This window comes from Megascapheus bottae, chromosome 3 (assembly GCF_031878675.1).
Source record: "Megascapheus bottae isolate mThoBot1 chromosome 3, mThoBot2.hap1, whole genome shotgun sequence".
NCBI classification, from domain to species: domain Eukaryota; kingdom Metazoa; phylum Chordata; class Mammalia; order Rodentia; family Geomyidae; genus Megascapheus; species Megascapheus bottae.
The window spans coordinates 89,838,582-89,854,232 of NC_143511.1; the positions used below are offsets into that span (position 1 = coordinate 89,838,582).

At 53.0% G+C, this 15,651-nt stretch overlaps 1 protein-coding gene across 2 annotated transcripts; it reads left to right on the plus strand.

Annotated features, from left to right (window-relative positions):
* The first annotated feature begins 92 nt into the window (after positions 1–92).
* Pmpca (peptidase, mitochondrial processing subunit alpha) lies at positions 93–13,332 on the plus strand. 2 transcript variants are annotated; one of them, XM_090330935.1, is made up of 13 exons: positions 93–190; positions 1,929–2,131; positions 2,540–2,619; positions 3,361–3,443; positions 5,078–5,172; positions 5,845–5,945; positions 9,155–9,418; positions 10,300–10,392; positions 10,467–10,585; positions 10,926–11,016; positions 11,100–11,162; positions 12,773–12,917; positions 13,027–13,332. In XM_090330935.1, exons 1-13 carry the CDS (start codon positions 123–125, stop codon positions 13,194–13,196), a joined length of 1,575 nt encoding a protein of 524 aa, XP_090187061.1. In that variant the 5' UTR covers positions 93–122; the 3' UTR covers positions 13,197–13,332. The 2 variants fall into 2 exon arrangements, with proteins under 2 accessions (XP_090187061.1, XP_090187062.1); XM_090330936.1 differs by lacking the exons at positions 93–190; positions 1,929–2,131; positions 5,078–5,172 and having other exon boundaries at positions 2,564–2,619.
* Positions 13,333–15,651: the final 2,319 nt, after the last annotated feature.

Below are 15,651 nucleotides of genomic sequence, written 5' to 3' on the forward strand. Positions count from 1 at the left end.
GCGCAACGCCGCGGCCGGCGGGGGCGGGGCCCGCGGCGGAAGCGGAAGTGACGGCAGAAGAGCGGCGGCGCGGCCCGCGGCGGAAGCGGAAGTGACGGCAGAAGAGCGGCGGCGGCGGCGCGATGGCGACCGTGGTGTCGGCCGCTGCGCGGCTGCTGCGAGGCTCCGGAGCCCGGCGCCGGCGGCCGAGGTGAGCCGGGGCGCGCGCTCCGGGCGCCCTCCGGGCCTGTGCGGGTCTGGGGCCTCGGGCGGGGACGCGGCCGGGCTGGGCGGCCGCCCCCGGGGCGCTGGGCCACGCGCCGCCTCCGCTCCGGCGGGGTCCGCCCCGCGCCGGTCCCCCCCCCCCCCCCGGGCCTCGCCCCGCCCCGCCTGCGGCCTTCCCGCCTCCAGGGACGCCCGAGGCCCGGGGCTGTCGCGGCTGCCCCCCGCACAGCACGTGTTGGGGTGAAGTGAGGGGAAGGGCAGCTGCTCTCAGGACGGGGACAGGCGTCGTTTACTAGAGCGAGGTGCCGCTGGTGTGGAGAGTCACGGAGACCTCTGGGCGGAGTGACGGGGGCGGGAGGAGCCACTCAGAAAGGACAGACCAGGTAACCCGAGTGGGTGCCGAGCCAGGTGTCTCCCGGGACTGGCTGAAGACTCATTGTGACTGGGACAGTTGGAAGAAGGGCGGAGGCTGGATGTGGCCTCTGTTTCCACCACAGTGGCGGTGTGAAGCCTGGCATAGCGTTAGGAGGGCAGACTAGATTAGGTTCTTGCTAATAAGCGCCCCCACCCCCGGTTGCTGGTAGTTTTTGTTGTTTTTCTTTCTTTCTTTTTTTTTTTTTTGCCAGTCCTCGGGCATGAACTCGGGGCTTGAGCGCTGTCCTTGGATTTTTTTTCTATGTATGTAATACCTAGGAATTGAACCCAGGTCTTTATGCACATCGGGCAAGCACTTTACCACTAGGCCAAACTCCCGACCTCCATGGGACTTTTATTTCCCTTTAACCACCAAAGAGTTAAAATAGAGCCGTTGTTCAAGTGGTGCAATGATTTACAAAAAAAAAAACCCTCAAGTACAGCTGGACACTTTGGTCCACACCTGTAGTCCTAGCTACTCAGGAGGCTGAGATCTGAGGATCTCGGTTCAAAGCCAGCCTGGGCACTAAAGACCGTGAGACTCTTATCTCTGGTTAACCACTAGAAAATGGGAAGTATAGATGTGGCTTGAGGGGTAGGGTGTTATCCTTGAGCTGGAGAGCTCAGGGACAACACTCAGACCCAGAGTTCAGGCCACACTACTCCCCCCCCCCCCCAAAAAAAAGGGTGGGTGGCTCAAGGAGGGGCTAGAAGCATGGCCTAGTGGTAGACTGCTCACCTAGTATGCATAAAGCCCTGTTCAATTCCTTGGTACCACATATACATAAAAAGCTGGAAGTGGTGCTGTTGTGTCTCAAGTGGCAGAGCACTGTCTTTGAGCAAAAATTGTCCAAGGACAGGTCCTAGGCCCTGAGTGCTAGACCTAATACTGGCAAACAAACAACAACAACAACAACAAAGCTCAAGGACAGGGCCTAGGTCCTAAGCTTGTCCTAGTTATGTAACTGAGTCAGCATTTAGAGTGCTCAAAGCCTATAGAAGTAAGTCTTTCAGAAAGGGAGAAGTTGCTAGTACCAGGACTTGAACTCAGGGCCTGGGCGCAGTCCCCTTAGCTTTTTCAGTCAAAGTTGCCACTCTACCCCTTGAGTCACATTTCCACTTCAGATTTTTGATGGTTAATTGGAGCTAAGAATCTCACTTTTTTCTCCTGATTGCTTGTAACTATGACCCTCAGATCTCAGGCTTCTAAGTAACCAGGTTAGAGGCATGAACCACCAGGACCTAACTTGAGACATTGGCTTTTCATGCATCTCAGTAGTGGTCACAGGTATGGATGTTCTGTTTCACAGGTTTGGACTCCCTGCACACAGGCAGTTCAGTAGTGGAGGTGCCTACCCCAGCATCCCCCTCTCTTCTCCCTTACCTGGAATACCCAAGACGGTTTTTGCTACAGTTGATGGACAGGAAAAGTTTGAAACTAAAGTCACCACGCTGGATAATGGACTTCGGGTGGCTTCTCAGAATAAGTTTGGGCAATTTTGTACAGTTGGAAGTAAGTACACCAAGTGCATGGAGTGGTCTTCCTTGCTTTGATATGTTGTTCCTCAGGTCACTGTCGGTTGTAACGAGCATGTCAAGGATGAATTGTGCCCCGAGTGAAAGCTGGTTAAACAGTTAGGAAACAGCCCAGTTACGAAGCCGTGGTAATTTTTTTGGTGATTGGGCTGAGCAAACAGGCTCTCCTTCTTACCCTTCTTATCTTTTGTAATTCCAAAGGCTTTCACCATGTGTAGGATCCCTCGCTTGATTGGTACAGGCTGAGAGAGCAGAGCCCAGCCAGGGGGATGAACATATCCTCCCCTAATCATGTAGGCTGTAGCAGTCATGGTTTTGAGAGATTTTTCTAGATTAAATATGTTTTGATTGTCTTAACATAACCTATCAATTTTTTCCTTACCAGTTCTTATTAACTCAGGATCAAGATATGAAGCAAAATATCTTAATGGAATTGCTCATTTTCTGGAAAAATTGGCATTTTCGGTCAGTATCTAATTTGTAACTTCTGTGAGTATGCTCTTGGGTAGGTCCTTTTTGTTATTTGTTTGTTTGTTGGCCAGTCCTGAGATTTGAACTTGACCTGGGTGCTGTTTCAGAGCTTTTTGTGCTCATGGCTCGCTCTCTACCACTTGAGTCACAGCTTTTTTTTTTTTCTTTCTTTTTTTTCTTTTGTGGGCCATGGGGCTTGAACTCAGCCCAGCGCTGTCCCTGAGCTCTTTAGCTCAAGGCTACCACCCTACCCTTGAGCCAAGCCCCACTTCCTGCTTCCTACAGGTTAATTGGAGGAATTGGAGGTAAGAGTCTCAGGTCCTTTTGTGTTTGGGCTGGTTTTGAACCTTGATCCTCAGATCTCAGCCCCCTGAGTAGTTAGGATTACAGGCGTGAGCCACCTTGCCCAGCTCACTTGTTGCTTTTTCTTATACACAAGAGTCTTTTTTTTTTTTTGGTCAGTTGTAGGTCTTGAACCCTGCACCTGGGCACTGTCCTTGAGCTCTTCAGCTCAAGGCTGGTGCTCTATCCCTTGAGCCACAGCAGCACTTCCAGTTTTCTGGTGGTTAATTGGCGATAAGAATCTCACGGACTTTCTTTCGTGGTTGGGCCGGCTTTGAACTGCGAGTAGCTGGGATTATAGGTGTGAGCCACCACACCCAGCAAAGGTAACATTTGAAAACATATATATTTCAGTTACTCCAATTTGCTTATTTAAGCTTTCTTATTTTTTAGTCTACTGCTCGATATGGCAGCAAAGATGAGATTCTGCTTGCCCTGGAAAAGCATGGCGGTATCTGTGACTGTCAGACTTCCAGGTATGCCAGCTCCATGTACTCCACAATTCTGTGTCCCTGTGGAATTCTCCTCCCTTGAGGGCTGCAGAGATAGGTGGTGGCCTGAAAGGAGTGTTCGTGTGGAGAAGCACAGCCCCAGTGGACGCAGACTCTAATCGTTCTGCAAGTGTGTCCTCTCAAAGCAAGTAGAGATACGTGAGATCTGTGGGATCAGGTTTTAAAGCCAGCCCAGCACTAAATACTAAGAGACTTCTCTGCAGTTAACCACTAGAAAACTGGAAGTGGTGTTGTGGCTCTAGGGGTAGGGCAGTAGCCTTAAGCCCCACGATAGATAGAAAGAAAGAGAGAAGGAAGGAGAGAGGAAACGTGATACTGGGACAATTGGTGGAGGGATCTGGTGGACAAGGTGCAGTGGCAGTGCCCAGGCTGCGCCAGAAGCAGGGTAGACTGACTGACTGGGCTAGGGAGGGTGCCCTGTGTAGCCGGAGGACACGGAGGGTGGGGATGTCTGGTTTGTGCCTGTCAGATGCGGCCTTGGGAGATGGGAGGTCCCAGCATCTTGGAAACAGTGCCACAGCCAAGTGTGGTGATGATCCCCTGAGTCCCCAGACTTGCGAGGTTGAGGCAGGAGGGTCACAGTGCCAGGCCAGACTGGATCGCATAGGGAATCCCCTCTAGATAACCCTAAAGGAGCAGAAACGGTCATTTACTGCCATCTGAGTGCTAAAACACAATGGATACATCCCATGCCAAGAACTGAAGCTAAAGAATAGGGTGTGGAATGCTGGAGCTCAGCGAAGCACTTGCCCAGCGTGTGTCGGCTCCTAGATTCAAACCCCAGCCCTGGGAAAGGACGTGAGTCGTGGGGAAGGTCCTCAAGTGGCCCAGGTAAATTTTGATTGGCTGCAGCTCAGCCACGGGCTCTGCCTTGTCCTCACGTGGAACCATGCAGTGAGAGCTCCTCACAGAGCCGTGACGTGTGTCCTGCTGGGCTCACTCCCTTCTGTGACTTGGATTCGTTCAATCTGATGTCCTACCATTCCTGCTTCTTCCCTTCCTGCCTCGTTCAGCCTCGTGCTGTCCAGAGTGTTTATTAGACTGCAGGCTCCCTGGAAAGAGTGAGACTGGGAGGCCAGGAGCATTTCTCTAGCACCAGTTGTTTTTCCAGGGCCTAGGAAGCACAGTTGAAGGGCCTCTCCTGAAAGAGGGTGCTTGTGAAAATCTCGGAAGGGTTGGCTGGGTTTGTCTCCACAATGTTTTCCACACAGGAGCCTCATCTGTGGGTGGCCATAGCTCCTCCTGCTAGGGAGCTCATAGGAGGGAGACAGGAAGAAGATTGCTGGTTCTGACTCAAAATGGTGGAAAGTCCAAGCTAGGGCCTCAAAGCCTAGGCTGTCCTGTCCTGTGCGAGCTGGGGACCTGGCAGTGCTGACTTCTTTCTCATCTTTTGGGAGGTGGGGCAGGCTAAAATTCAGGGCCTGAGCAGTGTCCTTGGACCTTCTAAGGCTAGATCTCTACCACTTGAGCCACAGCCCTACGTCTGGCTTTATTCTGTGTATGTGGTACTGAGAAATGGAACCCAGGTCTTCATGAATGCTAGGCAAGTCCTCTACCACTAGGCCAAATTGCCGGCCCCTGACTTAATTCTCTTGCAGGGACACCACCATGTATGCAGTATCTGCTGACAGCAAAGGCTTAGACACTGTGGTTGGTTTGCTGGCCGACGTGGTTCTACACCCCCGCCTAACAGGTATGGCTCCAACCCCAGGATCACCCCGGCCAACGAAGAGCTGTAGTGCAAGGAAGAGCACCTGTCACAGGCGCTGTGCACTCGTGGGCCAGGGAGAGCAACTTCATTAAACGTAGTGCCGGGGCTCAGAAAGCTGCCTTGTGACATGCCCAGCGCTTGGATACCCTCTGTCCTGTGAGTGGGTTTACTTTGAGAGACAGACATTCCACGGCCTGCCTTTAAACACCTGACTGGCGTATTTCAGACGTTTCCACAGTGAACCACAATATCCTCCCTGCCTTGAGTGTGACTGGACTTTGGGTTTCCCGCTTGGAATGAGCTGTGGGGAAGGGCCACTGTGTGCCCAGCTGTCTGGCATGCGTTCTGTTTCACAGCAGCCTGGCCTCAGGCCCACGGCTGCAGTTCTCCCTTAAGGTCCTGGGGTACTCGAGGTAGCCAACCAGAAGAGGACACCCTGACCCAGCTTGTACCTATTTGCTGTCACCCTGTGGGGCGACCGGGATGGGGCGGAGTGAGTGGGAGGTGAAAGGCCAGGATTCCCCTCTTACACAGGAGCGTTTAGTAGTGGAAGTGACCCAGCTCCCACCGACAAAACCCAGCTTAGTGCCTGTGTTAGCGCCACCTTCTGTGTTGTGGCCAGCGTACCCCAAACCCCTGCCTGGCTTCTTGCAGATGAAGAAATTGAGATGACACGGATGGCTGTCCAGTTTGAGCTGGAGGACTTGAACATGCGGCCTGACCCTGAGCCACTTCTCACTGAGATGATCCACGAAGTAAGACAGTGTCCCCATGCAGGGTCTGCATCCTGGACAGGGAAGTCCCCGCTGCGCCAGCCAGTCCCCACACTGCCTTGTGGGGAGGGGGAGGTCCCTGTGCTGGCAGTGCACCCTGACTCGTGAACCTCTTACGTGTGTGGACTTTAGGGTTCCTCTTTTTTCCCCCCATTCCTGGAGCTTGAACTCAGGCCTGGACTTTGTCCCTGAGCTGCTTTTGCTCAAGGCTGGCACCTAAGTCAAAACATCACTTCTGGCTTTTTTTTATGTGGTACTGAAGAATAGAACCCAGGGCTTCATGCATTTCATGCATGCTAGGCAAGTGCCCTACCACTGAGCCACATTCCCAGCCCTAGGGTTTCTTTTTTTTTTTTTTTGAGGCAGGGAGGGGTCATTGGGCTTAAACTTGGCCTGAGCACTTTTCCTGAGCTCTTCAGCTCAAGGCTGCCTACCTACCCTTGAGCCAAGTCCCACTTCCCATTTTCTAAGGTTAATGGGAGGTAAGAGTCTCAGGTCCTTTTGTGCCCAGGCTGGCTTTGAACCTTTATCCTCAGATCTCAGCCTCCTGAGTAGCTAGGATTACAGACGTGAGCCACCGCTTCTGGCTCCATTTTTTTTTGTGTGTGTGTTTTTTTATAGAGTCATAGGTTTTTATGTGTATATAGTTATGTTTATATTTCCATTACCATGTCCATAGCATTGGGTATGCAGTTGTTGAGTCCTCGCTCTTGTACTGTTTGGATCTAATAGCTACATATTAAGGATACCATGCGCCTTTTGTTCCTTTAGTCTTGACTTGTCTCACTCAACATGATTCGCTCTAGATTCATCCACTTCCCTGCGAATGCCATTATTTTATCTTGTCTGTTGACTATGTAGAATTCCATTGTGTATATATACCATATTTTCTGTATACATTCATCTGCAGTAGAACATCTGGGTTGTTTCCATCGCCTGGCTATTGTGAATAGTACAGAGATGAACATGGCTGAGCAGGTGTCCTTATCATATCTTGGGTTATGATGTTCAAGGTAGATGCCTAGAAGTGGTATGGCGGGATCATAGGGAACTGGTTCCATTTTTTGTAAGTAACAAGATGCTTGCAGCCACAGGACTCTGTTTATATCTTTTTTTTTTTTTTTGGCCAGTCCTGGGCCTTGAACTCAGGGCCTAAGCACTGTCCTTGGATACATTTTTCTCAAGGCTAGCACTCTACCACTTAGCCACAGCACCACTTCTGTATTTTTCTGTGTATGTGGCACTGAGGAATTGAACCCAGGGCTTTGTGCATGCTAGGTGAGCCCTCTAACCACTAGGCCACGCTCCCTGGCCCCCTTTGTTTATATCCTTTGTGGATTTTTTTTTTTTTTTTTTTTTTTTTGCCAGTCCTGGGGTTTGAACTCTGGGCCTAGGCACTGTCCTTAATCTCCAGCTCAAGGATAGCTCTCTGCCACTTGAGCCACAGTACCACTTCTGATTTTCTGGTGGTTATTTGGAGATGAGTCTCATGGAGTTTCATACTTTTGTACTTAGGCTGGCTTTGAACCATAATCCTTACATCTCAGCTTCCTGAGTGGCTAGGATTGCAGGTGTGAGCCACTGGCTCTGTGCTGAATTTTTTTCTCTCTCTCTTTTTTTTTTCTTTCTTTTCTTTTTTATTTTTTTGTCGGTCATGGGGCTTGAACTCAGCCTGGGCGCTGTCTCTGAGCTCTTCAGTTCAAGGCTTCCCCTCACCCCATGAGCCTGAGTGCTGTCCCTGAGCTCTTCAGCTCAAGGCTACTGGCCTACCTTGAGCCAAGTCCCACTTCCCATTTTCTAGAGGTTAATTGGAGATAAGAGTCTCAGGTCCTTTTGTACCTGAGCACTGTCCTTGGACTTTCTCAAGGCTAGAGCTCTACCACTTGAGCCTCAGCACCACTTCCGGCTTTTTTCTATGTATGTGGTACCAAGGAATCGAACCCGGGTCTTCGTGCATGCTAGGCAAGCACTCTACCACTAGGCCAAACTCCCGGCCTTGAATTTTTATTCTTGAGAAATAGATTGCACTACTGTTATTCATTTTGTCAGTAGTGAGGTTTGAGCTCAAGAATTCCCAACGTTGGGCCTGGAGTGTGGCTTAGTGATAGAGTGCTTTCCTAGCATACACAAAGCCCTGGATTTGATTCCTCTGAACCCACAGAAAAAGCTAGAAGTGGTGTTGTGGCTCAAGTGGCAAAGCACTATACTTGAACAGAGAATGTCCGAGGACAGTGTCTGGGTCTTGAGTTCAATCCCAGGACTGGCAAAAAAAAAAAAAAAAAAAAAAATCCCAAAGTGCTATGGAGATGTTCTGTGACTTGAGTCATGTCTCCAGCCCTTTTCTATTTGTTTATTGATTTTTTTATTTAGTGGGGGTCCTGGGGCTTGAACTCTGGGCCTAGGTGCTGTTTCTGAGCTCTTCAGCTCCACTTCCCAGTTTTCTAGTGATTAATTGGAGATAAGAGTCTCCTGTTCTTTAGTGCCTGGGCTGGCTTTGAATCTTTATCCTAAGATCTCAGCTTCCTGAGTAGCTAGGACTATAGGTATGAGCCACCATGCCCATTTACTCTGTTTAATTTTGAGATAGGATTTCACAGGGGTTGGGGGCATGGCTCAGTTGAATACTAATACCCAGTGAGTGAAAACATTAGGTACTGAATTCAAATCCTGATCCCAGGACCTCCCCCCCCCCCAAAAAAAAATAGTATCTCACTTTTTATCTGGGCTGGCCTGGGCTGTGGGCCCCTATTTGTGCTTCCTGCCTGGGGTTCAGACATGCTCACTGTGCCATCTATTGGTTGAGATGGGTGTTGTGAACGTTGTGCTCAGGCTAACCTTAAACTGAAATCCTTTCATCTCTGCCTCCCATTTTTAGGCATACTCTTTTATTTTAGTGTGTGTGTGTGTGTGTGTCTGTGTCTGTGTCTGTGTCTCGGTGGTCATAGGGCTTGAACTCTGGGCCTGGGTGCTGTCCCTGAGCTCTTCAGCTCAAGGATCTCTCTACCACTTGAGCTGGGATTACAGGTGTGGGCCGACACCCAGCTTTTTGCATATTCTTAACAAGCACATCAAGCTGACATGAGAGATGGAGCTGGAGGCAGTGCCAGCTCTTTTAGGGAGACTCACAGTGTTCTTCATGTGGATGTGTCCCCTCTGCCCCTCTTCTCCTCCTCTCCCCCCTTCCCCTCCAGGCTGCCTATCGGGGGAACACAGTGGGCCTGCACCGTTTCTGCCCCACAGAAAACATAGCCAAGATTGGTCGAGAAGTGCTTCACTCCTATCTGAGGAACTACTATACCCCTGACCGCATGGTGCTGGCCGGAGTGGGTGTGGATCATGAGTACCTGGTGGGATGTGCCAGAAAGTACCTCCTGGAGGCCCAGCCTGCCTGGGGGACGGCCGAGGCTGTGGATGTGGACAGATCCGTGGCCCAGTATACTGGGGGGATTATCAAGGTAACCCTCGGGCCAGGCTATGCGCATACCCAGTGTGTGCTAGCATGTGCACACTCGTTCCCTTGACAGGCATCCCAGCTCTGTGCAGGTGCTATGTGACAGAACGGGTGGGGGGAGGCTGTTACCTTTTGTTTTTCCTTTGTCTGGTCCTGGGGCTTGAACTCAGGGCCTGGGTTCTTTCTTTAGCACAAGGCCTCTTGAGCCACAGTGCCTCTTTGGTTTTCTGGTAGTTAATTGGAGGTAAGAGTCTGAGCTGGGTTTGAACCACGATCCTAAGATCTCAGCTTCCTGAGTAGTTTGGGATTACAGGCGTGTAAACTGCCAGTGCCCAGCTCATCTTTACTTTTAAAAAGAAAGAAACTGGGCGGGGTGGCTCACGCCTGTAACCTCTAGAAAGTGGGAAGTGGGGCTTTGGCTCAAGGGTAGAGTAGTAGTCTTGAACTGAAGAGCTCAGGGACAGCGCCTGGCAGTTCAAGCCCCAAGGCCCCCCCCCCCCAAAAAAAAAAAAAAAAAAAACAAGAAACCAACAACAAAGAACTGAGTTTGGGCTGGGAATGTGGCCTAGTGGTAGAGTGCTCGCCTAGCACTCATGAAGCCCTGGGTTTGCTTCCTCAGTACCACGTACATAGAAAAAGCCAGAGTGGCCCTGTGCCTCAAGTGGTAGAGCGCTAGACTTGAACAAAAAGAAGCTCGGAACAGTGCCTTGGGGGTCCTGAGTTCAAGCCCTGGGTCTGGCAAGAAGAAAAACAAAACTGAGTTTGGCCGGAGTGCATGCGGGGCTGAGCCGTCCGCAGTGTCCATGATTTCGGCCGCCTCCCCCTCCTCCTCCTCCTCCTCCTCCTCCTCCTCCTCCTTCTTCTCCTCCTCGTGTGGCCTTGCAGGTGGAGCGGGACATGTCCAACGTCAGCCTGGGCCCCACTCCCATCCCTGAGCTCACACACGTCATGGTGGGCCTGGAGAGCTGCTCCTTCCTGGTGAGTGGGGGGGGCAGCAGGGCAGGGCAGTGGGCAAGGCCGCGGGTGACCTGCCCCCTGGTCCTCTCCTGCAGGAAGACGACTTCATCCCCTTTGCCGTGCTGAACATGCTCATGGGAGGGGGCGGCTCCTTCTCGGCTGGTGGACCTGGCAAGGGCATGTTCTCGCGTCTCTACCTCAACGTGCTCAACAGGTAGGTGCTGCCCTGGGCTGCTCCTGTCTTCAAAGTGCCCACGGCTCGTGCCCCGTCCTAGCTACTCAGGAAGCTGACATCCCAGGATCTCAGTTCAGAGCCAGCCTGGGTAGGAAAGGCCGTGAGACTCTTATCTCCAGTTAATCACAGAAAAAGCCCCAAGTGGTGCTGTGGCTCAAGTAGTAGAGCACTAGCCTTGAGCAAAAAGGCCCTCGGGGCCAGCACCTCAGCCCAGAGTTTGCACCCCAGGCCTGGTGGGGAGGGAGGGCGGAAGGGAGTGCATGTGAGCCGTGCCTTGTCCAGTGGCTCGTGGCCCACGCCCTCTCCACGCCCATCACAGGCACCACTGGATGTACAACGCAACCTCCTACCACCACAGCTATGAGGACACCGGCCTCCTGTGCATCCACGCCAGCGCCGACCCGAGACAGGTGAGGCCGTGCTGCCTCTCCTCCACCCGCCCGCAGGCCCACAGCCCCGCCAGGCTCTTCTCCATACTTGCTCTCCTCCACAGGTCCGAGAAATGGTGGAAATCATCACAAAGGAGTTTATTTTGATGGGTGGAGCTGTTGATGCAGTAAGTAAGACTTGGATCACAGCCCAGGGCCAAGGGGTGGTCCCGGGGTCATGGAGGGTGCTAGTCTGGTCCCCCAGTCCTAGCCTGAGGACACTGTGTCCTCACCACTGCCCACAGCAGTCAAGAATGATGGCATCATGGGTACCTTTTCCTGGCGGGAACATATATTTAGTATTTAGGTTTTATCTCGTGTGTGTGTGTGTGTGTGTGTGCGTGTGTGTGAGAGAGAGGGGGGGTGGTGGGGGGAGTTGGTTGAGGCTTGAACTCCGGGCCTGGGTGTTGTCCTCAGCTCTTCAGCTCAAGGCTACCACCCTACCCCTTGAGCCACATAAGCATGTGAGGGACTTTCATGTGTGGGCTGGCTTAGAACCAAGATCCTCAGATCTCAGCCTCCTGAGTAGGTAGGATGACAGGTGAGAGCCACCGTGCCCAGCTAGGTTTCATCTTTTTAAAAAAAACTTAATTGTTTGTGTTTGTTATCTTTATATAGTTGTACAAAGGGAGAATTCAAGGCAGTATGAATGCAGTTCATCTTGATGGGGTTTTGGTTTTTGTTTGGTCCTAGGGCTTGAACTCAGGACCTGGCTCAAGGATAGTGCTCTCCCACTTAGCTACAGCACCACCTCTGATTTTCTGGTGGTTAACTGGAGATAAGTGTCTCACAGACTTTCCTGCCTAGATTGGCTTTGAACTGCCATCCTCAGATCTGTCTTGTGAGTGGCTAGCATGACAGGTGTGGGCACCAGTACCCAGCTACTTTGCTTTTATTTTGATGCGTGGAAGGTCTGTCACATCAAGGGCCAGAACTGATTTTTTAAAAAAAAAAAGGAGGGGTGGGGCTGGGAGTTTGGCCTTGGCCTAGTACCACATACAGAGAAAAAGCCAGAAGTGGTGCTGAGGCTCACGTGGTAGAGCTCTAGTTTTGAGAAAGCCCAGGGACAGTGCTCAGGCCCTGAGCTCAAGCCCAGGACGTGTACCTGTGCTAGTGAGCACATACCTAGACACATGTGCAAGAGGCACGTTGTGGCCTCCACTGCCCTGTCACGCTCTGGGTGGATTTTCTTCTAAGTTTTCTGTAGGTATCACACACTCGCATTTTAGTCAGAAGAGAGATAAACCCACAGTGTGTGCATACTTGTCTGATTGCAAAGGTAGACGTGACCTGAGCAGAGGGAAGGCTGGTATCGTCAGGAAGGGCGGCGCATCTCCACTGGTGCCACTGTGCTTCAACTCCCGTGCCAAGGCTCTCAGGCCCGTGTTGTTCTCGGCCTTGAGGACCCACTGCTCCAGCCACAGCTGGCCAGAGGCCGGGTGTGTGCAGAGCGCTGCACGTGCTGGCTTCCCGGTGCTCTGGCGCTTTGCTGGCCGAGGATCTGCTCCTCTTCGTCTCCTGCCGGCTCTGCTGTGCCTTTCACTCTTGTACCACAGGTCAGGCGGGCAGCCGGGAGGCAGCGCTCCGTGCCCTCCCTCAGGGTGGCAAGTCCCTAAAGTACAGCCCCACCCACGGCAGCCGTGCCTGAGCCTTGGTCCCCGGAAGGCCTTGGTGCTGGACGTGTTTCTGCGAGTCCTCCAGCGAGTGCAGCTGTGGTGATGGCGGCGTGTGTCCTCAGGTGGAGCTGGAGCGGGCCAAGACGCAGCTGATGTCCATGCTCATGATGAACCTGGAGGCCAGGCCTGTGATCTTCGAGGACGTGGGCCGGCAGGTGCTGGCCACCCATGCCAGAAAGCTCCCCCACGAGCTGTGCGCTCTCATCCGTGAGTACGCGCTCACCAAGGCCGCGGGTGGGTTGGCCACCCGCCCCAGCCATCCTGGGTGCACACAGACGTTGGCCTTTGCCTGATGCGGTCTGGCTCTCCTGGCCAGGCAATGTGACAGCAGAGGACATCCAGAGAGTCACTGCCCAGATGCTGCGAGGGAAGCCCGCCGTGGCCGCGCTGGGAGACCTGACCGACCTGCCCACCTATGAGCACATCCAGTCTGCACTGTCCAGCAGAAATGGGCGTCTGCCCAGGACATACCGGCTCTTCCGGTAGCGGCCCCCCTCCCTCCTACCCCCGTTCCTGGCGACAGGAGAGTGCTGGAGAGCCGCTTCCCACGTCTTCAGTGTGCCCTCCGTGTAGGGAGGTCTGGCTCTATAAACGGCATGCACGGCAGGCTGGTTGAGCCTGAGAGAGCTGTGTGGTCTTCGTGTCCTTTCCCCCAGGGCAGGCGGGGAGGGGGGTAACAGCTTTGCTGCCACCCCACTGGGCCCTTGGAACTGGGCGTGGCATGACCCAAGGCATGGCTTGAGTGCCAGTGCTCAGGGCCCACTGCCAGCTTGTGCTGCACCGAGGAGCACATAGGCTCTGCCAGGAACATACCAGTGTCCCTGGCCCCAGCGGAGGGTGGGTTAGTGGCCACTCAGTCGCAGGCTGCATCCTGAGAGTCGCCCTGTGAAGTCCAGGCCCCACTCCTTCCTCCTCCATTATGAACGCATTGGGATTCAGGAAGTCATTGTGCTGCTTGCTCAGGGAGCGCATGGTGACACTGTAGCCTGCAGTCAGACACCCAGGTGGAGAGATGGCCCATGGGCCTCTGCCCGCCCCTGCAGGTCTTAAACACAGACTCCTGCAGAACTTAGCAGGAGCTTGGGCCGGGCTCGGGCTGGGGAAGCTAGAAGAGCCCCAGGGCAGTTCCCACCATGGGGGGGTGGGGTGGGGAGTGCAGTCTTCCTGCCTTCTGTTCTGAGTAGTGAGAAACCCAGATTTGCCAGGCACCATTGTTCACGTCTATAATCCCAGCTACTCCCGAAGCTGAGACGTGAGGATCGTGATTCAAAGCCAACCCAGGCGGGGAAGTCTGAGACTGATCTGTAGTTAACAATCAAAAAGCCAGTGCTATCCTTAAGCAATCTTATGGGAGTGTGTCTAGGCCCCGAATTCCAGGATTTGCACACAGCACACACACAAACTATCCAGAGTAGGGGGCAGACGGGTGCCTCCAGGAAGCCCAGCTCCAGCCATCCCCCCATTCCCCTGTCTGTCTTCACCTGCCACCTGTCTTGTTGCCCCCATGGGAAATGTCCAAGCAGACTACTGGGCCGAAATCAGTCTGGCCCCCTGTGGCTAGAGGAAAGGTCTAGCCTGAGACCTGCAGCAGGAACTGCTGGGCATCGTAGCAACCACTGGGAAGATCCTGGGGTTTCACTGCAGCTATGCAACACAACAGATGCCCTGGCAGATTAGTCAAGGCTGGAACCAGTTTCCCTGGGGTTCGTCTTCAACTGCTAGCCATCGCACTCTGGCCAGCTACACAGTCGTCTAGTATTGTGAAAACTGCTGTGAGGACGGGATTCCTGCAGTGATGGCTGTGCCGGCTAGCCCTGCTCGAGTGACTTGTTCTGCTTCTGTGTAGCCACGGCGCCGGCTGTGCTCTAGTCTGCACCTGTCTGCAACCCTGTCCAGGTTTCCAGGGTCCGCTCCTCTCGGCTTTCTCTTTGACACTGCAAAACGCCTGCCTGCCTGCCTGCCTCACGGGCTCTCCCTGTCCCCACCAGTATCCTGACAGCACTTCTGGGCCAAGCCACCAGCAGTCCAAAGGACTGAAGACCAGCTTTTATATTCAGACAGGAGCCAGGCTTATTAAAGTTTGTGTTCACATTACTAGACGGGCACTCTACCACGTGCCAGCAGTCCTTCTGTGTCGTGGGACTTGAGCTCTTGCTCAAGACTAGCACTCCACCACTATAAGCTGTAGCTTCACTTCTCGTAGTTTTCTGGTGGTTAATCGGAGATTTGAACCACGATCCTCAGGTCTCAGCCTCCCCGAGCAGCTGAGATCACAGGCTTGAGCCACCAGTTGGTTCCCAGCTTGGTTGTGACCCCCAAGTCTAGCCCAGGCTGGTGTCAGCGTGGTGAGTGCTGGGAGGCTTGGCCCCTGAACCATGCTGCCTAGCCAAGAGCCAAATTTAAAAAGACGCCTAGTTATATTTCATTTTTATTAACCTGGTACTTAACTGTTGCAGTTTGAAATGCTGTTGGTAATGTTGGTGTCAAGTTCAGTCACTTTTTTTCCCCCAGCCTTGGGCTTGAACTCGGGGCCTGATCCCTGTCCTTGGACTTTCTCAAGGCTGCCGCTCTGCCACTTGAGCCGCAGCACCACTTCTGGCTTTTTTCTATGTATGTGGTACTGAGGAATCAAACCCGGGTCTTTGTGCATGCGAGGCAAGCACTAGGCCAAACTCCAGGCCTTGCCACGTTTGACCTTGGTCTCATCAGATGTAATGACTCCCCAGAGATTCAGGCCAAATTAAGGTGTTCCAGCATCCCAAGGACGTGGCTCAGAAAAGCCTGTGTAATCCTGGCTACCCAGGAGGCTGAGATGTGAGGACTGAGGTTTGAGTCCAGCCTGAGCAGTGAAGTCCATGCCATTCCCATGCTTTTACCCACCTAAAATCCAAGTTGTGGTAAAGCCATTAGCCTTGTGCAAAAGCTCAGGAACCGCACCAGG

Coding starts and splice junctions, on each gene's coding strand:
- Pmpca (XM_090330935.1), top strand. CDS start 123: ATGGCGACCGTGGTGTCGGCCGCTGCGCGGCTGCTGCGAGGCTCCGGA. Junction 10,393..10,466: donor TGGAGAGCTGCTCCTTCCTG/GTGAGTGGGGGG, acceptor CCTCTCCTGCAG/GAAGACGACTTCATCCCCTT. Junction 11,017..11,099: donor CCAGCGCCGACCCGAGACAG/GTGAGGCCGTGC, acceptor TCTCCTCCACAG/GTCCGAGAAATGGTGGAAAT.